This window comes from Neomonachus schauinslandi, chromosome 5 (assembly GCF_002201575.2).
Source record: "Neomonachus schauinslandi chromosome 5, ASM220157v2, whole genome shotgun sequence".
NCBI classification, from domain to species: Eukaryota; Metazoa; Chordata; class Mammalia; order Carnivora; family Phocidae; genus Neomonachus; species Neomonachus schauinslandi.
This window is the reverse complement of record NC_058407.1, coordinates 74,013,633-74,037,424: the sequence shown is the minus strand read 5'-3', so window position 1 is coordinate 74,037,424 and position 23,792 is coordinate 74,013,633. Positions and strand designations below refer to the sequence as shown.

Here is a 23,792-nt window from a genome sequence, read left to right as displayed (position 1 = left end):
CACTGGTAAAATGAGTACTAAATAGTATATATAGTTCAAGCATGTTCAGGAATGTATGAATAGGCCCCTTTAGCCCTTGTTTGCTATAGACCCAGCAGAGCTTCATTAGAAAAACCACAAAGGATCAACTAGTGCTAATAGCTCAATTTCAAGTTCAAGAACAGGGTCAGGGTTGATCTGGTTGGGGATACATGGGGAAAGACCATACTGGATAATGAACATACCTGATTCTTTTCATGAAATCTAGGAGGACTTCAGAGGTAGGTGACTTTTAATCTGAATTTTGAAGAATGACTAAAGGTAAAGAGAATTAAAAACAGAGGGAGCAGCATATAAAGAGGCTTGAGATGCAGAGTGGGGGGTCCAACCATGACTAAAAGGTAAACAGAGACCACTGGCTCTGGCAATGACATAGGATAATTTAAATGGCAACACACTGGCCTTATTCTAAATGACCCCTCCTTGTGGTGCCTGCGTGGCTCAGTTGGTTCAGCATGTCTGGCTTCTGCTCAGGTCATGATCTCAGGGTCCTGGGATCGAGCCCCACATTGGGTTCCCTGCTTAGTGGGGAGTCTGCTTCTCCCTCTCCCTCTGGCCCTCCACCCTGCTTGTGCTCTCTCTCTCTCTAATTAAAAAAAAAAAAATGACCCCTCCTCAGGAATACGTAGATCAACCCTGATTTTTATCGTAGTCAGGATGAAATCCATTTTCATGGTTATGACAATTACCTGGAAGGGTTGCATTTAAATTATAAATTGATGATATACAAAGCTAATATATGTTATGGGCCCAGTCTGACACACAGTAGATGTTGAACAAAAATAATATATCTTTCCTTGTTTACAACAATTTGTCTAGGATTAGTGACTGGCATAAGGTTGATGCTCAATAAAAAAAAAAACGTATTGAATGAATAAATCATAAAAGCATCAGGCCAGGTCATGACTTTAGTGGCAGTAAGGATATCTACTGTTTGAAGGACTGAAGGCTACTCAGTAACCAGAGAACAAGTTAGCAAAGACACTGTTTATGGATGTTGTGTGCAGGCTCTGAGTGGAGCCCCCTGGAACTGTGCAAGCGCATGTGTATGTATGGTAGACCTGGGAGTATAATAGTCGTTAAGAGTTTTGAGCCATGTAAAGATACGCTAAAGGTTTGGGGAGCTTAAGTTAGAGGATACTTATCTATTGTTTTTTACTAAACTTTATTTTTCATAGATCCCTCTACTCTAGTGTGATCTGGAATTATGTTTGCTGTAATTCTATAGTGCATTGGAATTTCAGAATCAAATGTATCCTTAAGGTGTATAAATTGCATTTTTCCTTGCACATCTGGGCATTTCCACCAAACAGGCAGTCTCGTGACTCTGGGAGGCAAAGAAGGAGGAGGAAGCTGTTTGATGGAATACAATTAGAAGGGGTGCCTGGGTGGCTCAGTCGGTTCAGCGTGTCTGCCTTCAACTCAGGTCATGATCCCAGGGTCCTGGGATCAAGCCCTGCATCGGGCTCCCTGCTCAGCAGGAAGCCTGTTTCTCCCTCTCCCACTCCCCCTGCTTGTGTTCCCTCTCTCGCTATATCTCTCTGTCAAATAAATAAATAAAATCTTAAAAAAAAAGAATACAATTAAAAAATGTAATTAACATTAAAATCTTCTCCAGTTTCTAGCCCACTTCCTTCCTTTTCTTTCAAAGAACCACAATTTTTGCACAACACTTCCTTGCTGCCCTTCCTCCTTCTCCTAGTGATTGTGATTAAACCAGATCTCACCATGGTCAACGAGGATGGGGGAGGCAAAGGAAGGTTCTGTCACAGCACCTATTTAGACTCCTGGACTTTTACATACATTTGCATTATTGATTCTTCCCCACCATCTCCACTTGAAGACGGAAAATGCTCAGTAGGTGTCCTTTAGCAGGACTTGCTTGTATTTCTGCAGGAAGGAAAGAACACACTTTTCAGTAAGTGTGTAATATTAAGTGTTGTGCTTGGCCATGGCACAAAGTCCAGGTGAAACTTTGCTGAAGTCAGGGCAGAAAGGGGGCAGAGAACATGGCAGTGTTGGAAATGGGATGATTACAAACCCCACTGAGCATTAAGTGATCAATAGTCACGACCCAGAGCTACTATTGTCAGCGACGCTATTTAATAGTGCCATGTTTCTGCTCAGTGGGAGAACAATTTTCCGCTCCCAATCCCAGCGGGAAATAATTCTGCCTGCCAAATGGTTTAGCTTTTATCCTATCCAACACAGCCTCAGACTTAGCCACTAGGAGGGACAAAATGCTGAGGCTGTAGAGAAGAGCTGAGGCCTTGGAAGAGCTGAGGTCTTTCACAGACTTAACAAATCAAATTTCATAACTACTGGTATAATGAGCAGCCTGAAGCAGAGGGGATAGCCCAATGTAGACACTGGGACAAGAGCAACTTGGGGCACAAGAAGATCCAACTTTAATAAGAACTTTTCCCTTTATAATACTGATTAAGAGATACCTTAAACTTTTTGGTGAGAGGAACTGGAGACTTATTCTCAAACCTTAATCACTGCTTATAGATAGTGGCATAGAAACTTGCACAGTACACTATGCAGCTCTCCTTGGAGTATTTGAAAGTTTTATTTTTTTAATTTATTGTTTTTTAAAAAGATTTTATTTATTTGACAGAGAGAGACACAGCGAGAGAGGGAACACAAGCAGAGGAAGTGGGAGAGAGAGAAGCAGGCTTCCTGTGGAGCAGGGAGCCCAATGCGGGGCTCGATCCCAGGACCCTGGGACCATTACTGGAGCCGAAGGCAGACGCTTAATGCCTGAGCCACCCAGGCACCCCTATTTGAAGCTTTTAAATACCTGAATTCCTCATTAGAGACATCCCTCTCAGTACGGTTGTACAAAGACACTTGGACTGGATGAACCTGGCTTCCCTATTTTAGGGTCTACCTTAAATTAATTTATATAGTTTCACCCCTATTGTGTACTGACTCATTATGATTTCAAACCCATGTTTTGAAAGCTTGTTTTGGACAACACTGTTTGTGGTTTGGACTTGTTTTGAATACCTTGTCTCAATGAAGTTGTTCTGCAGTTAGATATTAAAATTTTCTTACCAAATTCTTGCACATGAAAAGGAGAGGATCATTACCTCATTGATACCAGAGTAATGGCAGGGTGTCCATCATGTGATGGACCTTAAAACTTGAAAAACCAAGATTTGACCAGTAACTTGAGAGTGTTTGGTCTGGGCAAGGCTCCTCTTTGCTAATCTGAATAGCTGTCTGTCGATTTTGAGACAGCCGCACCTGCCATGGCCAGGCTACTCTTGGTTGGCAGTGCTGGGAAACTGTGCAGCAGTGTCAGGAAGAGAAGGGACACGTGTTCCTGCCTTGGCCAGGCTACTCAGGCCAGGTAGTGAGGCAAGCTGTGTCCCTCGGGTAGTAACCTTCCGGGCAGCCCATCTTCTCTGCAACGTGGTGCGGCCGCCTGCTAGCTACACCCTCCTAGCTCCTGCAAGGCCAGCAGCTGATACCCACAGTTCAATTGGAAAGACCGACTCTACCGAGAGCAAACCTGCTAAAAGGAGTACCTCAATGAAATGTGGACTTTATTTCATTCACTTCCTCTTGGCCTGAAACAAGAGTGTAATTAATCTATTATTGGCTTGGTATCTCTTTATTGGCATACTAAGAGACGTTATCCCATATGCTATTGGTTTGTGAAGCATTATTATACATTATAATTCCTATGGTGAACCCATGTTAAACAAATTACTGGCAAAGACAATCTAGTCTCTGAGCATGATTTGATGCAAACCAAACAACCTCTGCTCTCCAGTGTCTATTCTCCACATAGTTGTCAGAGATCTTATCGATGCTAAGTGACACCATGGCTCACTTCTGATCAAAAGCCACCAATGGTCTCACAAGTCACTCAGACTAAAACTAAAAGCTCTTTCCATGGCTCGAGGGCTCCAAAAGATCTGACCTTGAGCTATCTCTGATCTCATCTCCTAACAGTGTCATCAGAGAGTTCCCTTTCTGACCACTCTATCTAGAGTGGCCCCGCTCCGCTGCCACTTCCTGTCCTTTTGCCCTGCCTCTGTTTCACATAGCAGTTCATTCATTGGACACACTACCTATTTCCTTCCTTATTACCTGCCTCCCTTTTCTAGAAAGTAGGCCTTATACACTGGGGACAGATTATGCTCTAAAACATCCAGAAGAATGCCTGGTAAATAGGAGAAATAGAGTTGGTTGAATTGATGGATTTAAGATTCCTATTCTGTAAGTGAGCAGAGCAGGTAACTAGCCTCCATTACAAAATGTTCTTTTTTTAAAAAGATTTATTTAGAGAGCGTGTGTAGACGTGTACGTTGGGGGAGGGTCAGAGAGAGAATCCTTCAAGCCGACTCCCTGCTGAGTGTGGAGCCCTGTGGGGGCTTGATCCCACAACCCATGAGATCTTGACCTGAGCCTAAACCGAGAGCTGGACATCGAACCGACTGAGCCACCCAGGCACCCCTATAAAATGTTTTTCTATCCATTATTTTCTCTGGATGGCCAATATATCACACTTGCTACTCATACATAACTAGACTGTAAGTTACATATTTGCAGCCCATCTTCTTTGACCAAAGCCTGACTGGGCACAATTTTCTGCTTCTGATTATCAGCTCCTTTGTGGACTGGCATTTGATAACTGCCCGTACTTATAAAGCATCCCTTTGCTTACCATGGGGTGTGGGATTGTGCATAGAGCATTTAAAAATTTAAAAGCACTCCAAAGACATGAATAAAACTGATATTCAGTCAGTAAGATCTCTGGTTTAGTGAATTAAAGTTATAGAAAGACTGAATGTGATATAAGCCATGGCATAGTCTCTTATAACATTGTCATATTTTATTCAAGATTGAAGAAAAGGATCAAGAAGAAGTATCTCATTCATTTTTTAAAAAAAACATGAAGGTGATTCATTTAGGAAATTTAATTATTAGGGTAAGAAATTTAAAACATGGAAGACACTGGATATTAGCAACCAAGTAGGTAACAAATAGCTGTGTGCAAGAGTGTAGCATGTTGGTGATAAATGACACTGGGCAACTTTTACAGGAAGTTCACATTTATTATCTCATGTGACTTTCAAAATATTCCTGTGGGGTTGATATTATTATAAAACTTTTTTTTTTTTTTTGTGGATGAGGAAACAAGTGCAAAAATGTGAAGCAACTTACCCAAAGTAATGGAGGCAGAAGGGAGCAGAGCCAGTTTTCCAATGAAACTACACTCACTTCAGTTCCTGTAGATTTCTGCTTCCCTCTGTGACTTTCCCCAGCAGAAACAGTGCTTCAAATTTTACTAGCCAGGACAACAAACTTTAAATTGTTTTCATGGCCTTAGATTTCAAAGCTAGCAGTTGAAGTACTATATTTCTTTGAAAAAATGCTTTAGAAATTAGAAAATCAGTTACCTGATTTATAGGAAACTTTAATGCAGTCTATTAGAGAGAAGGAGGAGAATATTTTGAACATTCACATTTAAAAGTCAACTGCGTATTCCCTTCACTATATAAGAGCATGTTAATAATAAACTAGGTAAGCACAAGAAAGGAACAACTTTAACTCATGGTACCTTTAGAACTATACTGAATTCCTAAAACTTGCAACAGATACAGGCACGTTGCTAGCATGTCATGGGGCTGAAGAGCTTCTCCTTATCTCCTGCAACTTCCAAACATTAAAATACAGTGGGACACAAATGATAAAATTCAATTATACCCCACATACAGATTTTTCACTAATTACATCTGAGAGGAAAACTTGCCTAGAAATTTCCTGAAATAACATTGACTCCAACTGTTCTTTTAAAAAGGCCAAGAGAGTCATTATTTAGTTCTCCATGTATTTTGATACAAGTTGTTAACAAGATAGATTTGATAGGATTAGACATTTTAAAGGCCTTAAACACATATTTTTATCATAAGTATCATATTAAAAATTTATTTAATTCAAATTATGTAAGTATTTTGAGATTTCAACCCTGTAAGCCAAAAGTTGAACTTCCATGTTAAAAAAATTCAATTCTTTTAATTTCTTTTTAGTATATTCCAAACATGGTAACACTCCAAGATAATTCAAGACAAGGAACACTGAACTAAGAGTTAAAGATTTAAAATCTAGTTCTGGATCTTCTATTAATCAGCTGGGTGAGCATAAGTAATTTTTTTTAAAGTATTCCAAGCCTTCATTTTCTAAACTATAAAATTAAAGGATTATACTTGAACTCTCTAGCAATTCTAAAATAATACGACCACATGATCTAGACATGAGTGTTCTCAAAATCCTACTCCAAAATACTCTAGAATTTTAAAATTAATATGAAAAGACTTCTGACCTATTACAAGTCTCATGCACTTTACTCTGAGTAAAAGATCACTGGTCAATATTTAAAATGTATTGATTTTATTTGTATACAATTCTCCCAACTTAGGTATTTTAAAAGCAACAAATTGGAGAGCTAAGGAATGCAGGAAGCATGTATACTTATAATGGGGATGAAATAGTGTAATAGAAGAGCAATTGACAGAAATAAAAATCTGCTTTTTAAATTTATTATAACTAATGGTCATAAAGATCACCTCTCTTCAGAAAAGGTCAAATTATTCAGTACATTTTACTTAAAAAACAGGGACATGCATAGTGTTTTATAAGTGTTTCTATTTTAAATTTTTAAAGTAAGAAATTGGGCACATAAACATGTTTTGAAACCTATAATATTAACATACACTTTTCTAGATGACTCTAAATAAATGATGTATTATTCCTGTCTGAAATCTTGATTTTTAAGAGGCAGAAATTCTGACTTTTTCTTTTTCTTTTTTTTTTTTTTTAAAGATTTTATTTATTTGTGAGAGAGAGAATGAGAGAGAGCACATGAGAGGGGGGAGGGTCAGAGGGAGAAGCCGGCTCCCCGCCGAGCAGGGAGCCCGATGCGGGACTCGATCCCGGGACTCCAGGATCATGACCTGAGCCGAAGGCAGTCGCTTAACCGACTGAGCCACCCAGGCGCCCCTGACTTTTTCAATTGTGGTGAAATGTGAGATTCCATTTTAAGGAGTTCCTTTGAAATTCTCTGTGTATAAAGACTAGAGGATTTTAGCATGGCCATGGTTCTTTCTCACTTTCTGTGGTTGAAGGCCTTGTCTTACAATCAAGCGTTTAAAGGACTAAAGGTAATGAACACACAGAATATCTCAGACACATGGCAAAGTCCAAGAAGGTTATAGGAAATTAAACTGTTTGTAGTCAGGAATTCTTTGTTGTTGTTCTTTTTTTCCCCTTTAGCCTATCAGTCAGGGATCCAGGAGGAAATAGATGGCACACATAAACTAGGCTAATTCCAGAGGGCTTAACGAATGGACTATCTACAGAGATGTGAGCAGGGATCAGAAAACCACAAAAGAGGGTACAGCACCGGGCACTGGTAATGGGGGGGGGGCTGTGATGACCCCTAGGTCTGAAAGGACAAGGGAAGGGGAACAGCTACCTGGACTCAGAAGGAAAAATGGTGAAAAGAAAAGGCTGCTTTGAGAGGAACTGTGCCCTCAGGTGAAGGACACAGTCAGACTGAGGCAATCTCTCAGAGCAAGATGAGAGAATACATATCCAAATGACATTCTCCTCCTGCCCTAACATTTCTCGCCAGAACCCAGAGAACAGTGTCTGTGGACCTAACAGTCCAGCCCCCTGAGCTACCGAACAGTGTGGAGGATGATAGAGAGTGAACCTGAAGGACCACACGGAGTACATCTAGCAACTTTAGCTCCTGAAGTTTTATAAGATGCGCTCAATAAGCACATGTACAGGTTGGTAAAGGAACAAAGAGGAGAAGTGCCCGGTGTAAAAGGAAGAGTCAGGTTGCAGATGAGGGGCATGCAATGTGACATTATGAGTATATACTTCATAAAAAAATTATATACTCACTGAATCACAGTACACAGTCACTAAAAAGATTTAAATAAACTCTTAGACAAAACTTTCCACCCTACATAGATAAGCATACCACCTAAAACTACCTCCTACCATAATAATAGGACATAACCACTTTTTAGTACCAAGATCTTTATTCCTGTTTAATATGTAAGCTACATAACAACAACCAAAACCATATCCTGATGATAGCATCTGTAAAACTTCTTGGCAGCGAACATACAGTAAACATTGACCAATGCCTAGCTCTGCTAAGCATTTATCTTATTTACTCTATTCAACAAACTATGGTTTGCCTTCCCATAATCCCTGTTTTACAGATAAGGTAATTAAAGTTTAGAGAGATTTTGTAACTTGCTCAAAACCATAGAGGGAAGTGACACAGCAGGGATGCAAAGCTTGTTAGTTTGTCCCAAAGGCTAAGTTCTTCAGTGATTAGGCTACAGGGTTTTCAACAATAGCCAGATAGGGAGAGGGTAGAGGGATGAGGGTAGGCAATGGGGAAGGGGGGAGAGGGAGAGACCCAAGGGTGATAGAGAAGTTAGTTATAAATCTTTACAAGTTGAGCAAGGTAGGAATTTAAATTAGAAACTATGTGGATGCAATGAATTTAGGCAAAAAAAAAAAAAATCATCTTGCTTTTTGAACAACCCCAAATATTATGACTAAAATATAGTTAGCTACCAATTTTTGACTGATGTTTTTTCAATGATTCAAAATGTCTTACTGTGCTTACCCAACAATTCTCTATTTATTTAAAAAGTGTGGCATCAGTGTTGAATTAAGACTAAAACTGGTGGGGCGCCTGGGTGGCTCAGTCGTTAAGCGTCTACCTTCGGCTCAGGTCATGATCCCAGGGTCCTGGGATTGAGCCCCACACTGAGCCCCACATTGAGCCCCGCATCACGCATTGGGCTCCCCGCTCAGCGGGAAGCCTGCTTCTCCCTCTCCCACTCCCCCTGCTTGTGTTCCCTCTCTCACTGTGTCTCTCAGTCAAATAAATAAATAAAATCTTAAAAAAAAAAAAGACTAAAACTGGTGGCACCAATTTAAGTTTTAGATATGCATTAACTTTTTTTGTTTTGTGAAACAAAATGCTATAACCAATATTACAGGGATCTACTGCTTAAACTGATAATAAAGGCTAATTTAATTGTTGTGGGCTATTTTAAAGCTAATTTGCCTGCAATCTTTCATGTGAAATGCAAAGGCAGTCAAAACAGCAGAACACTGAAGTCCTTGTTCTCTAAATGTACATAGATGAGGTTTAACTTTCAAAATAATATAAAAAACTATGGTGATTTATTGAATACCAAATATTCATGAGACAAAGTTCCTTATTTTTTTTTTCCCTTTTCCCCCATTTGCCCATCCCTCTACTCGCTTCCCCTCCGGCAACCACTAGTTTGTCTGGTGTTTTTACGGGTGTGTTCCTGCTTTGTTTGTTTGTTTTGTGGAGACAAAGTCCCTTAACAGTCTTCCTGAGTTGAACAGGTGTTAAAGCCAAGAAGAACCACACTTTGGGAACTTTCATAATCTTTTGATAGTCTATGATAGACTCTATTATTTTGAACTTAATTTTAATTTGATTTTATATTACAACATAGGTACTTGCTATAAATTCTTGCAAAATGACTAAAAGACATTATAGATAGGTTCATAGAATTTATCTGCATCATTTGAGTTAATAGTCAATTAATGGTGGCCCATTAGCAGATGTGGTATCTGTGACACTCCAGGACAGGGTTTATGGCAGAGATGAAAGAGAAAATTAGGAATGCCTAAGGAGGAGCAGATCCGGGTTCATTGTCCCAATCTGCAGGCCTATGACTAATATTGCTTGCTGCACCCCAAAGGTTGAGCTAGATGGCCCCTAACCAAAAAATTTACTCTCTACTGCCTTGCCTTCCACCACACTTTTTCCTTTAGAATTAAGTTGGAATTTTGCCACTCTTTAAAATGTTATTGGATAACAAATTATTCCAGAGTTAACAAAATTTAAGAGAGAATTGATAGCTAAATGCAGAAAACCAAAACAAAATAAAAAACAGTATTATTTTGATCCTGGAATAGATTCAGGATGCTCACGGGAAAAATTAAAAATATGTCACTAGAAGCAAGAAAACAAATAAAAAAACTTTTAAACATTTAAAGATATTTTGGTACTGGGTATTAAAATACATAACTTCAAACTCAAGCTCAGCTAGTACATTCAGCACTCTGGTTGGTACAACAAACACAATAGTTTGTATTTGGCATGTCAAGGTCTACTCTTTCAAACTTGACAGATCCTTGGTTAAAAGATAATAGATTAAAGTACTTTATAGCTGTAAACCAGGTCATTGTGGTTATGTGCATACACTCTTTTTTCCTGTGAGAATTCCTCAGTGTCTGAACATCATTGGTGCTGAAAAAATGTTCATTGATTAGATGAGTAAATAAATATGTAAAATAGAGCTAGTTCTATTCAAAAAAAGAAAAGCTTTTCTTTAGCTACCTATACTTTCAATGGCTTCTTGAGTGTGCATGAGATCACTACATTTAAATTAGTCTTTATAATGAGTGACTTCTTGAAAAAAGTTAATTAAAAATTTGAAAAATATACTTACATAGCTTAAAAAATTAATGTATATGGAGCAATATGTTGCAAATCATTCCTTTTCTATGTTCAACTAGTTTCTACCATTTTTGCCAATAGGTAACTATTAGATTCTTGTGTGTCCTTAAATAGGCTTTACTAATATATATATAACCAAATATGAATATATATTTCTTTCTCATTACCAAAATAGTGGCATAGGGTACACACTGTTCTTCAATGTGATTTTTCCCTATGTTGGGAGATATTTCTATATTAGTGCAAGCGATGACTGGCTTGCCCTATTTCTGTATATAGTGGGATGATCCTTCAAGTGAAAATTAATTTTTTGTAAAGAATAAAGACATACCTTTTTATTTCCTTATTCCTCAAACTTCCTTTTTATTCCCAATCTTAAATTTTAAAAACCTTGCTAATTCCTGATAAAAATATTAATCCTTCTTGTATAGAAATAATTAGTAATGAAATTATGAATACAAAATATGTGACTTTTGTTTCAACCTGAAAGGATTTTTGACAATAAAATATTCCTGCTTTATTCTGCATATGAATTTATGCCACACACTGAATAAATTTTTAATTTTTTGTTACAGAAAGTAGTTGATGTTAACAAATAGAACTAAGCATATATTTATTAATTTGTAAACAACAGGGTACAAGACTGCATTGTTTTTGCCCTCTGGTAGTGGCAGATTTATACTTATATACGTTCTTAAACTTGACCTACTATGAGAATTTGCTACATTAATTTATTCAACAAGTATTTACTGATTAATTACAAAGTGCTCATATACGCTGTAAAGAATACAAGAGATGTACAAGATGATTTCTGTCTTCCAGTTTAGAGGCAAGGGGAAGACATAAGACATCTACTTGGAAAATGTTTAAATACATGCCTCAGATGGCACTTCCATGGCCGATGCTAGCTTCTTTCCATTTCCATTACTACCAGTCTCAGCCAGTCTTTATTTCTTCTAATCTAGACTGCCATGTTAGACTCCTACCTGGCCCCCTACATTTCATAAGCCCTCACTCCTACCCAGCGTACACACAATGCCATAGAGGGTAACAGCTCTAATAGTTTCACTCTTCACAAAATAAATATAAACCTCTACAGCAATAAAGGGCTTACTGAGTGTGGTTTAAATAGAACATTCTAGTTTTGGTTCCCTTTGGTCCCTTCTTCATCTCATATTCCCAAACTCACAAGCCTACTGTTTTCCCCCTGAAAATGTCCTAGAACTTGCTTTCTTTTTCCTCATGCTGTTTTCTCTTCAAGAAACATCCCTTTCCTTTTTTCAGAATTCTGTCATCCTCATATGGTGATCTTTTATACTATATTCATATTAGACATAATCTGTATGAGAGAGAGCGAGAGCGTGCGAATGTGTGTGTGTGAACAAGACCACATTTGTGGAGGTTATCAGGAAGATATTATATAGTTATTAATTATATATTAGCATATACTTTACTTCTTTGTTTACTTGTTTCTTCTATTAGACTAAAGTTCTTGACCAAAACTTGTATTTTACTAGTCTTTATTTCTACTTTAGAACAAAGTATAAGCTTTGTACATAGAAGGTTCTCAGTGAATACTTATGTAATCAAATTGAAGTTATTTGAATCCAATGCTGTAGAAAAAAAAATCAATTTCATTTAGTGAACTGGCCTAGGAAGATTTTTTGAATAAGGCCTTGGACAGGTTTTTTTTTTTTTTTTAAAGATTTTTTATTTATTATTTATTTATTTATTTGACGGAAAGAGAGAGAGCACAAGTAGGCAGAGCGGCAGGCAGAGGTAGAGGGAGAAGCAGGCTCTCTGCCGAGCAGGGAGCCTGACGTGGGGCTTGATCCAAGGACCCTGGGATCATGACCTGAGCCAAAGGCAGCCGCTGAACTGACTGAGCCACCCAGGCGTCCCTGGACAGGTCTTTGGATACATGGGGAAAAAACTGACAGAGACTCTATGATAAAAATTTGTTGGAATGAGACACAAAATAATTAAAAACAACAATCGCAAAAAAGCAGCAACTCTGATTTCCATAGAGTTCTACTTTTAATAATCATATCATTGGCCTGAAAAAGTAAAAAGATCCATGGCATTTATATCAATATGATAGTAAAGTAGGATTTAATGATACTAAAGAGATTCATTAAACATTAAAAATATATCAACTATTTCAAGTTGGTAACAAAATTTTTTGACTAAATTCTAGAATTTTTAAGTTGGAGGTTTGCAGGATATAAAGTTACTCTTTTTAAAAACTCATACATGATTATTTCAAATAAGAACCTTAAATTAGGGGCGCCTGGGTGGCTCAGTCCGTTGAGCGGCTGCCTTCGGCTCAGGTCATGATCGCAGGGTCCTGGGATCGAGCCCCGCGTCGGGCCCCCCTGCTCAGTGGGGAGCCTGCTTCTCCCTCTCCCTCTGCCTGCCACTCCCCCTGCTTGTGCTCTCTATCTCTCTGTCAAATAACTAAATAAAATCTTTAAAAAAAAAAAAAAGAACCTTAAATTATAAGAGTGGCTTAAGATCTATGTTTAACTAGTTATTTATGTGTATTTGTCATTAGTGTCTCCTGATATAAAGAGATTTATCTGTTACATAAAATCTGTGTTTACATAGTTGGATCACCTTTACAGGTTTCTACAAAACTTGGATAAGTGAAGGTATATGACTACATTTCTTTTTATTTCTTTCCTTTCTTTCTTCTTCTCTATATAAAACTCTATATTTCTGTATGAAATTATTTAAAGTTAAAATGTGTAAGAAAAGATTTCTTAAGCAAACTTCAACTCACATTTTTTCACTTTATTAATCTGAAATATAAAATTGTTTACTGATTTTTCAAAAGCTGAAGAGAAGCTTTACTTAAACATTACACTAACCATAGAGATGATACTAGTGTATATTACACTAACCATAAAGATGATACTGGTAAATATTTGGTGTCATAGTCAAGAAATTTAGGTTTCATTACTATCTTCCCAACAGAAAAGCCATAAGCAGTATCTAGAACAATGAGTGGCTCAATGTTCCAGTTACAGAGAAATGTCATTTGGCTAGAATAATTTAATAATATATTTTATTATCTACCTACTTCTTTTTGTATCCAGAATATTGAAATGAAAATGTCGATAGATGTTGTACTCAGAATAAATACACTCCCAAAGATGGCCACATCCTAATTTCTAGAATCTGTGAATATGTTACCTACATGGCAAAAGGGACTTTGCCGATGTGATTAAGATTATTATGAACTTTAAGATGGGGAAGTTATCCTAGATTACCCACGTGGGCCCAAGAACATGTTTTGGAACAATTTTTTGCATCCCTATTACTTAGAACATGCCAAACCCATAGTAGGCACTTAGCAAATATTTGTTGAATGAATAAAAGAAGGAATAATATAATATTGGGGAATCAAGAAAGAAAGAATGTAACAATTAATTATTATCTGTATTTGTAGAATTCTAGGTGTCATACTTTTTAAAACAGTAAAAATCACTGCTCACCATTTTTTTCCCTGTAGGAATATAGGTAATAAAGTGAAAAACACCATGAAATCAAAAGAGCCCCAATGTACCTTTGAAATATGATCCAGTTTGAAAATTTCTTCTTTGTTCCCGTGGAATAAAAACCTAACAATTGAAAATGTTATGATGATGCAATGCAACAAATTGGAAGTATAAAATTTTAAGTTACCTTATCCGTATAATAATTATAGTGAAAATATAATGACCCCAAATACTGATTTTAATTAGTAAAACACTGATGGGAGAAAAATAAAAAAGGAATTACTCTGAATTAAAATATAATTTTCTTATTTTTAAAATAATCCCTTATCTCTATTAAAAACTCCAAATTTTAAGCTTATAAATTTTGGTAAAATTTGGACAAAAGATGGTAAATTCATAAAGACAACCTAACCTGGTGGTAAAAAATTAAATGGCTCCATTGAAAAACCCAAAAATCAGAAGTACCTGGGTGACTCAGTTGGCTAAGCATCCCACTCTTGATTTCTGCTCAGGTCATGATCTTGGGGTCATGAGATCAAGCCCCATGTTGGGCTCTGTGCTGAGTGTGGAGCCTGTTTAAGAGTCTCTTTCTCCCTCTCCCTTTGCCCCTCCCCCCCCCCCCCCCGGCCCGCTCTGGCTCTCTCTTAAAACAAAACAAAAAAAACCCCCAAAAAACAAAACAATTCTGCAGTCTAACCTAAGTGACCAGTTCTCTAGTTCCAATTCCATAATTCTGTCCTAGACACATAATCTCAGATAAAACAGATTCATGTAACAAAGAACACAACATTTTTTAGTATAACAAAATTTATGCCTAACTCAAATATCCAACAATAAGAGAATGGTTAGGTAAATAGATCGTATATTTAAACATCATGCACTAAAACAAATGTAGCATGAAAGAAAATCAGTGTCGAAATTTTTAAACATAGTTTGATCTCAATAATTTTAAAACATGTATAGAAAAAATTTAGAAAGCAATATGCCATAATATTACATATAATTGGTAGCATTATAGAATATTTTAATTGGTACTGTTTTTTACTGTTTTCCAAATTTTCATTATTAAAGTTACTATTTTATATTCAGAGAAAGCATTTTGTAATGGAAAAGAAAAATTCTAATATAAACAATCACTTATGATCATTCAACATTTCAAATTCTGTAATCATGTCTATTTCATGAAAGCCTCTGTAGGAATGGGCTGTTTTAAACTCACCCAAGAGCTTTTCAAAATATCATCAAAGTACATTTTAGGTTTGATCTGAGGAACAAAATCTTCTTAAATAATGAAAGTCAATATTAACTACAAAGAGACAGGTTAAATAAACATTTTATGAGAGAAACAACCACTATTTTTGGTAACTTAAAGAGCTATTTTTTTATTTACATAATTACTAATATTGTGTTAGGTGGCTGAATTATTATTATGTATGTAATCAAATCCTACCTTTGCAGGTTCTTAGCATATAAATTCTATAACTTTGTACACTTACTACAATAAGCTGGTGATAATTAGTTTTATATACCCCTGCTGGTCAAATAAAAACCAGTATATTGGTGGAATTCTTACTTACCGTGGTAGCACAATGAATATCTTTCCACACTGTGGCTTCCCTGGAGAGATCAGAGACTTCAAACAAATTATCAAGAATCACTTCCCCAATCATGTCATGTCTAGAAAATCTGTCAAAATCATATACACTGAAATGTAGTTTTCGGTTGCTTAGTTGATCATATGCTACAGGAAATTGAAAAGTTTCATCAAATAGAGGATTTAAAGTCTTTCTGTGCACACGGGTCTGAAATTTCTTCTTCCTGTCTGGAAGAAGATACATCTTCATATAAGGGTCAGAAGTGCCTGTGAAGTCTTTAGCAGGGAGATCTAAGGCTTTGATAATTTTAACAACTAGAAGTTCATTTTCATAGTCATACTGGAGGGTGAAGTTAAGTTTCCCACAGGTTTTGATATCTTCTTGCCTGTTGCCCTCAGAGTCAACTGATTTCTGTTTGTAGAGCTCTGGTTTTATCCTCCCAATGCTGGTTGTTGTTTCTCCTCTTTGTAAAACGGGTTCTGTGCCCATGCTAAAATCAACACTGGAAACCTGCATTTGCCTCGGTAGGTGTCTCCGGAAGGAATTGTGGCTGTACACACACACACAAAATAATTTAGGAAGATCATTTGACGACAACATTATATGGTGGCATATAAACCTTCCCCCATCCCCAGGATAATGAAAGCATTGCATTTGTATCAATAGACAGACAGACAGACAGACAGACACACACACACACACACAAAGAGCTACTTTTGAAAAATGGGAGAAATGCAATATTCAAAGGAAAAGGCTTCTAAAATGATAGAAGCACCTGAAACACTCAAATGTACATTTTTTATGAGCTTTTGGAATTTTGTACAATCACAAGCATATAATTACATAAATTACATACTGTTGTAAAAAAACATGATTACCAACAAAGTTTAGTATTCCACAAAATACCGTGAATCATCAATCATCTGGTTATATCTAGCTGTCAGTCTTATGCAGACAAATCATTCAGATGGCTGGTTTCTTTATATCTACATATTTGTGTCTCATGAATCTCCTGTCTTACTGACTACCCCCATTACAATAAAAAACATAAGTCCACCTATTCTTACACTGTGTTAATTATTTCTAATACTTAAGATAATTAAATGAGTATTTACTTGCAAAGAGAATATATTGTGGTGACAGCCAAAATTAGTACATTTTTCTTTTTTCAACATGGAGTGGGCTTCAGAAATCCTGAGGATTAAAAAATGTAGAATTTTAGAATTTGGGGCCAACATAATAGAGTGTTTTAGAATTCAAACTGACTTTCCTATTATCACTGTTACTACTAATCTAGTCAACATTTCCAGAACTGGCTGTATCAACTAACTAGTGCCTTGTAAATGTGACTTGCGCTAAGATCTGGTTCTCTTCTACTTCCTCTGTGATTTCTGGCAGGAACCATATCAACTTATGTGACTACTCAATGCTCAGTCCCAGGTATTTTGTTCTTTATTCTCCTTGGTCTCTCCATCAGTCTAATCATTTCTCAGACTATAACTGTCATCTTAAATCTGATGGTTCCTTGCATATATCTCAGATATATAAACTTCTAGTTCCATATTTCTATCTCTGTAAGGGAGATTTCTAAATGGTTATCTTAATTTTGCTCCAAACTCAAGCAAATTCATTATTTTCTGCTTTTTACTCCCAAACTGGTGCTCCCTTCCACAATCTTAGAAAATAGCTCTAACATTATCAGCCACATATGCTTGGGAGCCTGCATTATGCTTTGGATCACCTTTCCTTTATTCATGAGATTTACTCAGTTTTCTAAATCTTGTTGATGTTTGCTTTGAAACATCCCATATACTTGTCCATTCTGTTTCATTTCCATTGCTACTCAGTCCAGATCCTCATCACCTTATATTTGGCTTTCTATACTAGCCTTTGGCTGATTTTCCTTCTTTCAGCACTCTCTTATACTTAATATCTATGTAGCACTTACTTCAAAATCCTCTACTCACTTCTGTTGTTTATTACATCAGGTCTACATTATTTTTTACAGCAAGCGCTAAGTAATACTGAGGCTATTGCTTAACTAATACTTGATTCATTGATGCACACATAAGGACTGATTTAAGAGGGATAAAAAAGTAGTGATAATCAGAAGTAAGATACCTAGCCAAGATACCATTTGAGAAATAGCTCAAAGAGCTGAGGATATTGAGCCTAGAAAGGACAGGAATCTGACTTCTAATATCCGAAGGACTGTCATGGCAGAATTAATAAGAATCAGTGGAAGTTACAGGTAAAGATAGACTTCAGCTTGATATAAGGGAACATTTAAAAATATCTAGAGCTGTACAAAATGGTGAAGTAATGAACTTCCACAAACACAATGTATAGAAACAAAGGTCAGATGTTGAAGGAAAAGGTTTCTGCCTCAGGTGAGATGCTAGACTTCTAAGTGTTTTCTAACCCTTAATTTCTATGATTCTCTATCATTCTGTGACTCTTTAATAATTTTATTCAAGATATCATTATTATGATATCATAATAAAATAGAATTTTATTATGCAAATTGTAAATTATGTAAAATCAGAATTATAATCTGAGGTGTTCCAAATTCATTCTCTTACAATGAATTAGCTTATTTTCTATTAATGGGACTGAAATACTAAACAACTATCTTTTTTGTGTGTTTGGCATTTTCCATATTTCCTTTTTGTGTTGTTGTTTGAAGTATTTATTTATATTCTAGTTAGTTAACATACAGGGCAATATTGGTTTCAGGAGAAGAATTTAGTTATTCATCACTTACATATAAGCCCTAGTGCTCATCACAAGTGCCCACCTTAATGCCCATCACCCATTTAGCCCATCTGCCCACCCACCTCCCCTCCAGCAACCCTCAGTTTGTTCTCTATCATTAAGAGTCCATTTTATGGTTTGCCTCCCTCTCTTTCTTTTTTCTTCCTTCCCCTATGTTCATCTGTTTTGTTTCTTAAATTCCACATATGAGTGAAATCATATGGTATTTGTCTTTCTCTGACTGACTTATTTCTCTTAGCATAATACACTCTAGCTCTGTCCACGTCATTGCAAATGGCAAGATTTCATTCTTTTTCATGGCTGAGTAACATTCCAGTGTGTGTGTGTATACCACATCTTCTTTACCCATTTATCAATTGATGGTCATTTGGGCTCTTTCCATAATTTGGCTATTGTTGATAATGCTGCTATAAACTTTGGGGTTCATGTGCCCCTTTGAATCAATATTTTTGTATCCTTTGGGTAAATACTTAGTAGTGTAATTGCTGGGTCATAGGATAGTTCTATTTTCAACTTTTTGAGGAACCTCCATACTGTTTTCAGAGTGGCTGCACCAGCTTGCATTCCCACCAACAGTGTAAGAGGGCTCCCCTTTCTCCATATCCTCACCAACATTGTTGTTTCCTGAGTTGTTCATTTTAGCCATTCCGACAGGTGTGAGGTGGTATCTCATTGTGGTTTTGATTTGTATGTCCCTGATGATGAGTGATGTTGAGCATCTTTTTATGTGTCTGTTAGCCATCTGTATGTCTTCTTTGGAAAAATGACTATTCATATCTTTTGCCCATTTCTTAACTGGATTATTTGTTTTTTTGGGGTGTGGAGTTTGAGAAGTTCTTTATAGATTTCGGATACTAACCCTTTATTAGATATGTCATTTGCAAATATCTTCTCCCACTCTGAAGGTTGCCTTTTAATTTTGTTGATTTTTTCCTTTGCTGCGCAGAATCTTTATCTTGGTGAAGTCCCAATAGTTCATTTTTGCCTTTGTTTCCCTTGCCTCCAGAGATGTATCTAGCAAGAATTTGCTATGGCTGATGTCAAAGAGGTTGCTGCCTGTATTTTAATCTAGGATTTTGATGATTTCTTTTCACATTTAGGTCTTTCATCCATTTTTAATTTATTTTTGTGTGTGGTGTAAGGAAGTGGTCCAGTTTCATTCTTCTGCATGTTACCGTCCAGTTTTCCCAAAGCCATTTGTTGAAGAGACTGTCTTTTTTTCAATCAGATATTCTTTTTTGCTCTGTCAAAGATTAGTTGACCAGACGGTTGAGGGTCCATTTCTGGGTTTCTCTTCTGTTCTACTGATCTATGTGTCTGTTTTTGTGGCAGTGCTGCCTTGATCACTACAGGTTTGTAATAGAGCTTGAAATCTGGAATTTGATGCCTCCCGCTTTGCTTTTCTTTTTCCAGATTGTTTTGGCTGTTCAGGGTCTTTTGTGGTTCAATATGAATTTTAGGATTGTTTATTCTAGTTCCGTGGAGAATGCTGGTGGTATTTTGTTAGGGATTGCATTAAATGTGTAGATCGCTTTGGGTAGTATAGACATTTTAACAATATTTGTTAAATATGAGCATGGAATATTTTTCCATTTCTTTGTGTCCTCTTCAATCTCTTTCATAAGTGTTCTAGTTTTCAGAGTACAGATCCTTTACCTCTTTGGTTAGGCTTATTTCTAGGGTCTTAACAGTTTTTGGTGCAATTGTAAATGGGATCGATTCCTTGATTTCTCTTTCTGCTGCTTCATTATTGGTGTATAGAAATGCAACAGATTTTTGTACATTGATTTTGTATCATGTGACTTTTCTGAATTCGTGTATCAGGCCTAGCAATTTTGGGGGGGGAGGCTTTTGGTTTTCTACGTAAAGTATCATGTTGTCTGTGAATAGTCAAAGTTTGACTTCTTCCCTGCTGATTTGGATACCTTTTCTTTTTGTTGTCTGATTGCTGAGGCTAGGACACTAAACCACTATTTAAATACCATAGAAATGGTACAGCTAATCCCATTCTAATTCTTTTTTGTTTTTTTAAGATTTTATTTATTTATTTGACAGAGAGAGACACAGCGAGAGAGGGAACACAAGCAGGGGGAGTGTGAGACGGAGAAGCAGGCTTCCTGCCGAGCAGGGAGCCCGATGCGGGGCTTGATCCCAGGAGCCTGGGATCATGACCTGGGCCGAAGGCAGATGCCCAACAACTGAGCCACCCAGGCACCCCCCCATTCTAATTCTTGATATTCTTTAGCACTAATCTGATAATGGAATACCATTTATTTCTTTAAGCCTGTATATCTATCCTTGATACACAGGATTAGGGGCTTAAATTAGGGACAGGCAACCATTAGAGAGTATTTAGGAAAGTAAGAAGAATTTTAAAAGGAATACAAGTTCAGACCAACAATAGTACAAATCTCACTCCCTTCACTTGCCAGTTGCATGACTCTGGGCAGGGCCTCTTAGGGCTTCAGTCTGAAAAATGGGTGTAATGGTATTACCCACGCCATAATGTGTGTGCAAATTATGTGAAATGATGCATGAAAAATAATGATATAAATTTAAAAAAATAATAAAGGAATATAAGTAGTATATGTTCTGTATTATGACAGGAGTCTAGTATAACTTAGTTCTATATTCAGTGTACCTAAGAGATTAGGATATTTTGTTAAATAATTTAATATTTCTGCCCAAATCACTTTTACTTACATAATGATTTAAAAAAAAATTTGTAAACAAAATACCCCCAAAGGTAAATTCTTTATTTTAAAAAAAAAATTTTTTTTAAAGATTTTATTTATTTATTTGACAGAGAGAGCGAGAGAGCACAAGCAGGGGGAACAGTAGAGCGAGAGGGAGAAGCAGGCTCCCTGCCAAGCAGGGAGCCCGATGCGGGGCTCGATCCCAGGACCCTGAGATCATGACCTGAGCCAAAGGTGGACGCTTAACCATCTGAGCCACCCAGGCACCCCTAATTCTTTATTTTTTATAGATTGATTCCATTCACACTCACTTATACTTTTCAGTATCATAAAATTTTAATCTTCTATCCTCTCCCTAAAAATCAGTAATTTCTTTCTTATGTCTCTGAATATAATTGTACAGCTGTAAAGCCCCTCCAGCAGGAATCAAAGAGTAGTAATGCCCTATAATTAGGGCAAATAGTGTATATTCTAAGTCATAGTTTAGCTATTCAGTTAAGAGTAGCTTTAATTATTACAATGCTAAACTATTGCCATGACAATACAGATCTTTTTTTCTTGCTCTCTCCCCAGCCCACCGGCCCCTTTTCTTTTTCTCTTTTGGAATGACATGATAAGTGGCTAGTCTCACACAAATATACAACCAATCAAAGTATACGCCACTTGACTGTTCCTGATCTCATTCTTAGCCTTCAAACCTAGAACGGCACCACCCAAGTACTTCTCCAGGTAGGGAAGGAAAAACTTCCCCTACCTTACCTGGAACATCTGACAGTAGCTGGAGTCAAAATTACTTGATGCCATAGGAGTAACATGCATTAACATGGTGATTTTCAAATACTTATTACCAACAGATCCTTTCCTTCAAACAAAATCAGACGCCAGAAGTTGAGTATGTAAAGACAGAGCTGCTCTGGTTATTGTGTGGGTGGAGTCTTGGAATCTCACTGGAAACCAAGCCAGCTTTTCCCTACTACCCAGAAGAAGGTGCTTGAAGATCGTAACACTGAGAGGAGATGGGAAAAGTGCTGGCCTGGAATCAGACAGTGTGCTCCCAGCTTCCCTTGGGCAAGTCACTTAACTTGTTTGAGCTTTACTCTCCTTATCTATAAAATAGTCCTTTCACAGTGTGAAGACTGAATGAGATATTAGATAAGACGACTTTGAAAACTATAACTTCTTGTACTCGATAACAGTTATTATCATTAGAATTCAGCTGAAGTGCAAATACCATAATGAATTCTCTGGTTCTGATGATCGCAAGCCTAGGGTTGCTGTTTGGGGCTGCAGAGGTGGAACAAAGTCATTCCTGTGTGAGCACGTCCTGGGCCACAGCCCTGGATAACAGGGCTCTCTAATTCACTCACTTCTTAGCACCTAGCAGTTCTCTTTCACTTAAATGGGAAACTTTTATCCTCCTATTCTCAGCTGCAGTGTCTTTTTTTTTTTTTAAGATTTTATTTATTTATTTATTTGACAGAGAGATTGAGAGAGAGAGAGAGTGCACAAGTAGGCAGAGAGGCTGGCAGAGGGAGAAGAAGCAGGCTCCCAGCTGAGCAGGGAGCCTGATGCAGGGCTCCATCCCAGGACCCTGGGATCATGACCTGAGCCAAAGGCAGATGCTTAACTGACTGAGCCACCCAGGCGCCCTTAACTGCAGTGTCTTTATCATCTGTTAAGTTTACCTTAGATATTGCTTGAGAATTCAGAGAGGAAAAACAGAAATATATTTAGCAGCATTTTATTGATTTATTCAATACGTTTGTAAGGAACTCATCTCTCCTTGTTTTTGTTAGTACTGAACTTTTTATCAGAAACTATGAGCATATATTAAAAGCTATAGCCCCATTTCACAGTTAAGAAGGCTTGAATAGTTAAGACTAAATCAAGTGTGTGGTAAACTAAGTTTTCATCTTTGTTTCCTGTTTTCCTCTATTCATTTTGAAACAAGAACAGGAGTGATTCACTCAATACACAAAAATCTCAGCAAAAAAACCCACCCACAAACCAACAAACATACGTAATGCCACGCCTAACCAAGGCAAGGCACTACATACATGAAGGCAGACTAAGTTGTATGTCACAGTGAAGTTTTAAAAATAAATATTGGACATCAGCAAAATCCTCTATAGCCTTAATCTCTTCTTTGAATGTTCTTCTCACCTTATTGCTCAGTAGAAACATGGCTTTTCTTTAGGACATCGTTTCCTCTGTGCCCCTCTCGTGCGGCGGCTGATACGTTCCCCACAGTCCTTGTTCCACTAGCCTGGAGGTGGGGCAGTCCTGCATTCCTCTTGTTCCCCATTGTCACTTTGACACCATTCTCCCTCCCTCCACCTCTACCAGCCCTGAAGCTCAAGTCAGCAAGTCACATCCCCATTATTACTTATTGTTAACCGTCTATTGATTAATAAATCACTCCCTTTAAAGTCTTCATTATTTTCATTTCATGGTTCACTAACACTCTCTTTGACAATGTTTTTGTTCTAATTTCTAGCAATGCACATGTTTCTTTCTACCTTGTGGCCTCTAGGTTCTTTGAACTCCCCTCCTGCAATGATGCCCTTTACTTACTGAAATTACTACCATGTACATAGATTTTGTCATCATTAGCTACAAACTCTCCACAACCCCA

General features: G+C 37.2%; 1 protein-coding gene across 1 annotated transcript in view; it reads right to left on the bottom strand.

The window, feature by feature from the left end:
• SYT10 (synaptotagmin 10) overlaps positions 1 to 23,792 on the bottom strand; it is a 65,621-nt gene that overhangs the window by 16,158 nt on the left and 25,671 nt on the right. The window contains exon 3 of the mRNA XM_021690387.1: positions 15,669 to 16,236. Within this exon, the coding sequence (XP_021546062.1) occupies positions 15,669 to 16,236 (568 nt within the window). The remainder of the gene's footprint in view (positions 1 to 15,668; positions 16,237 to 23,792) is intronic.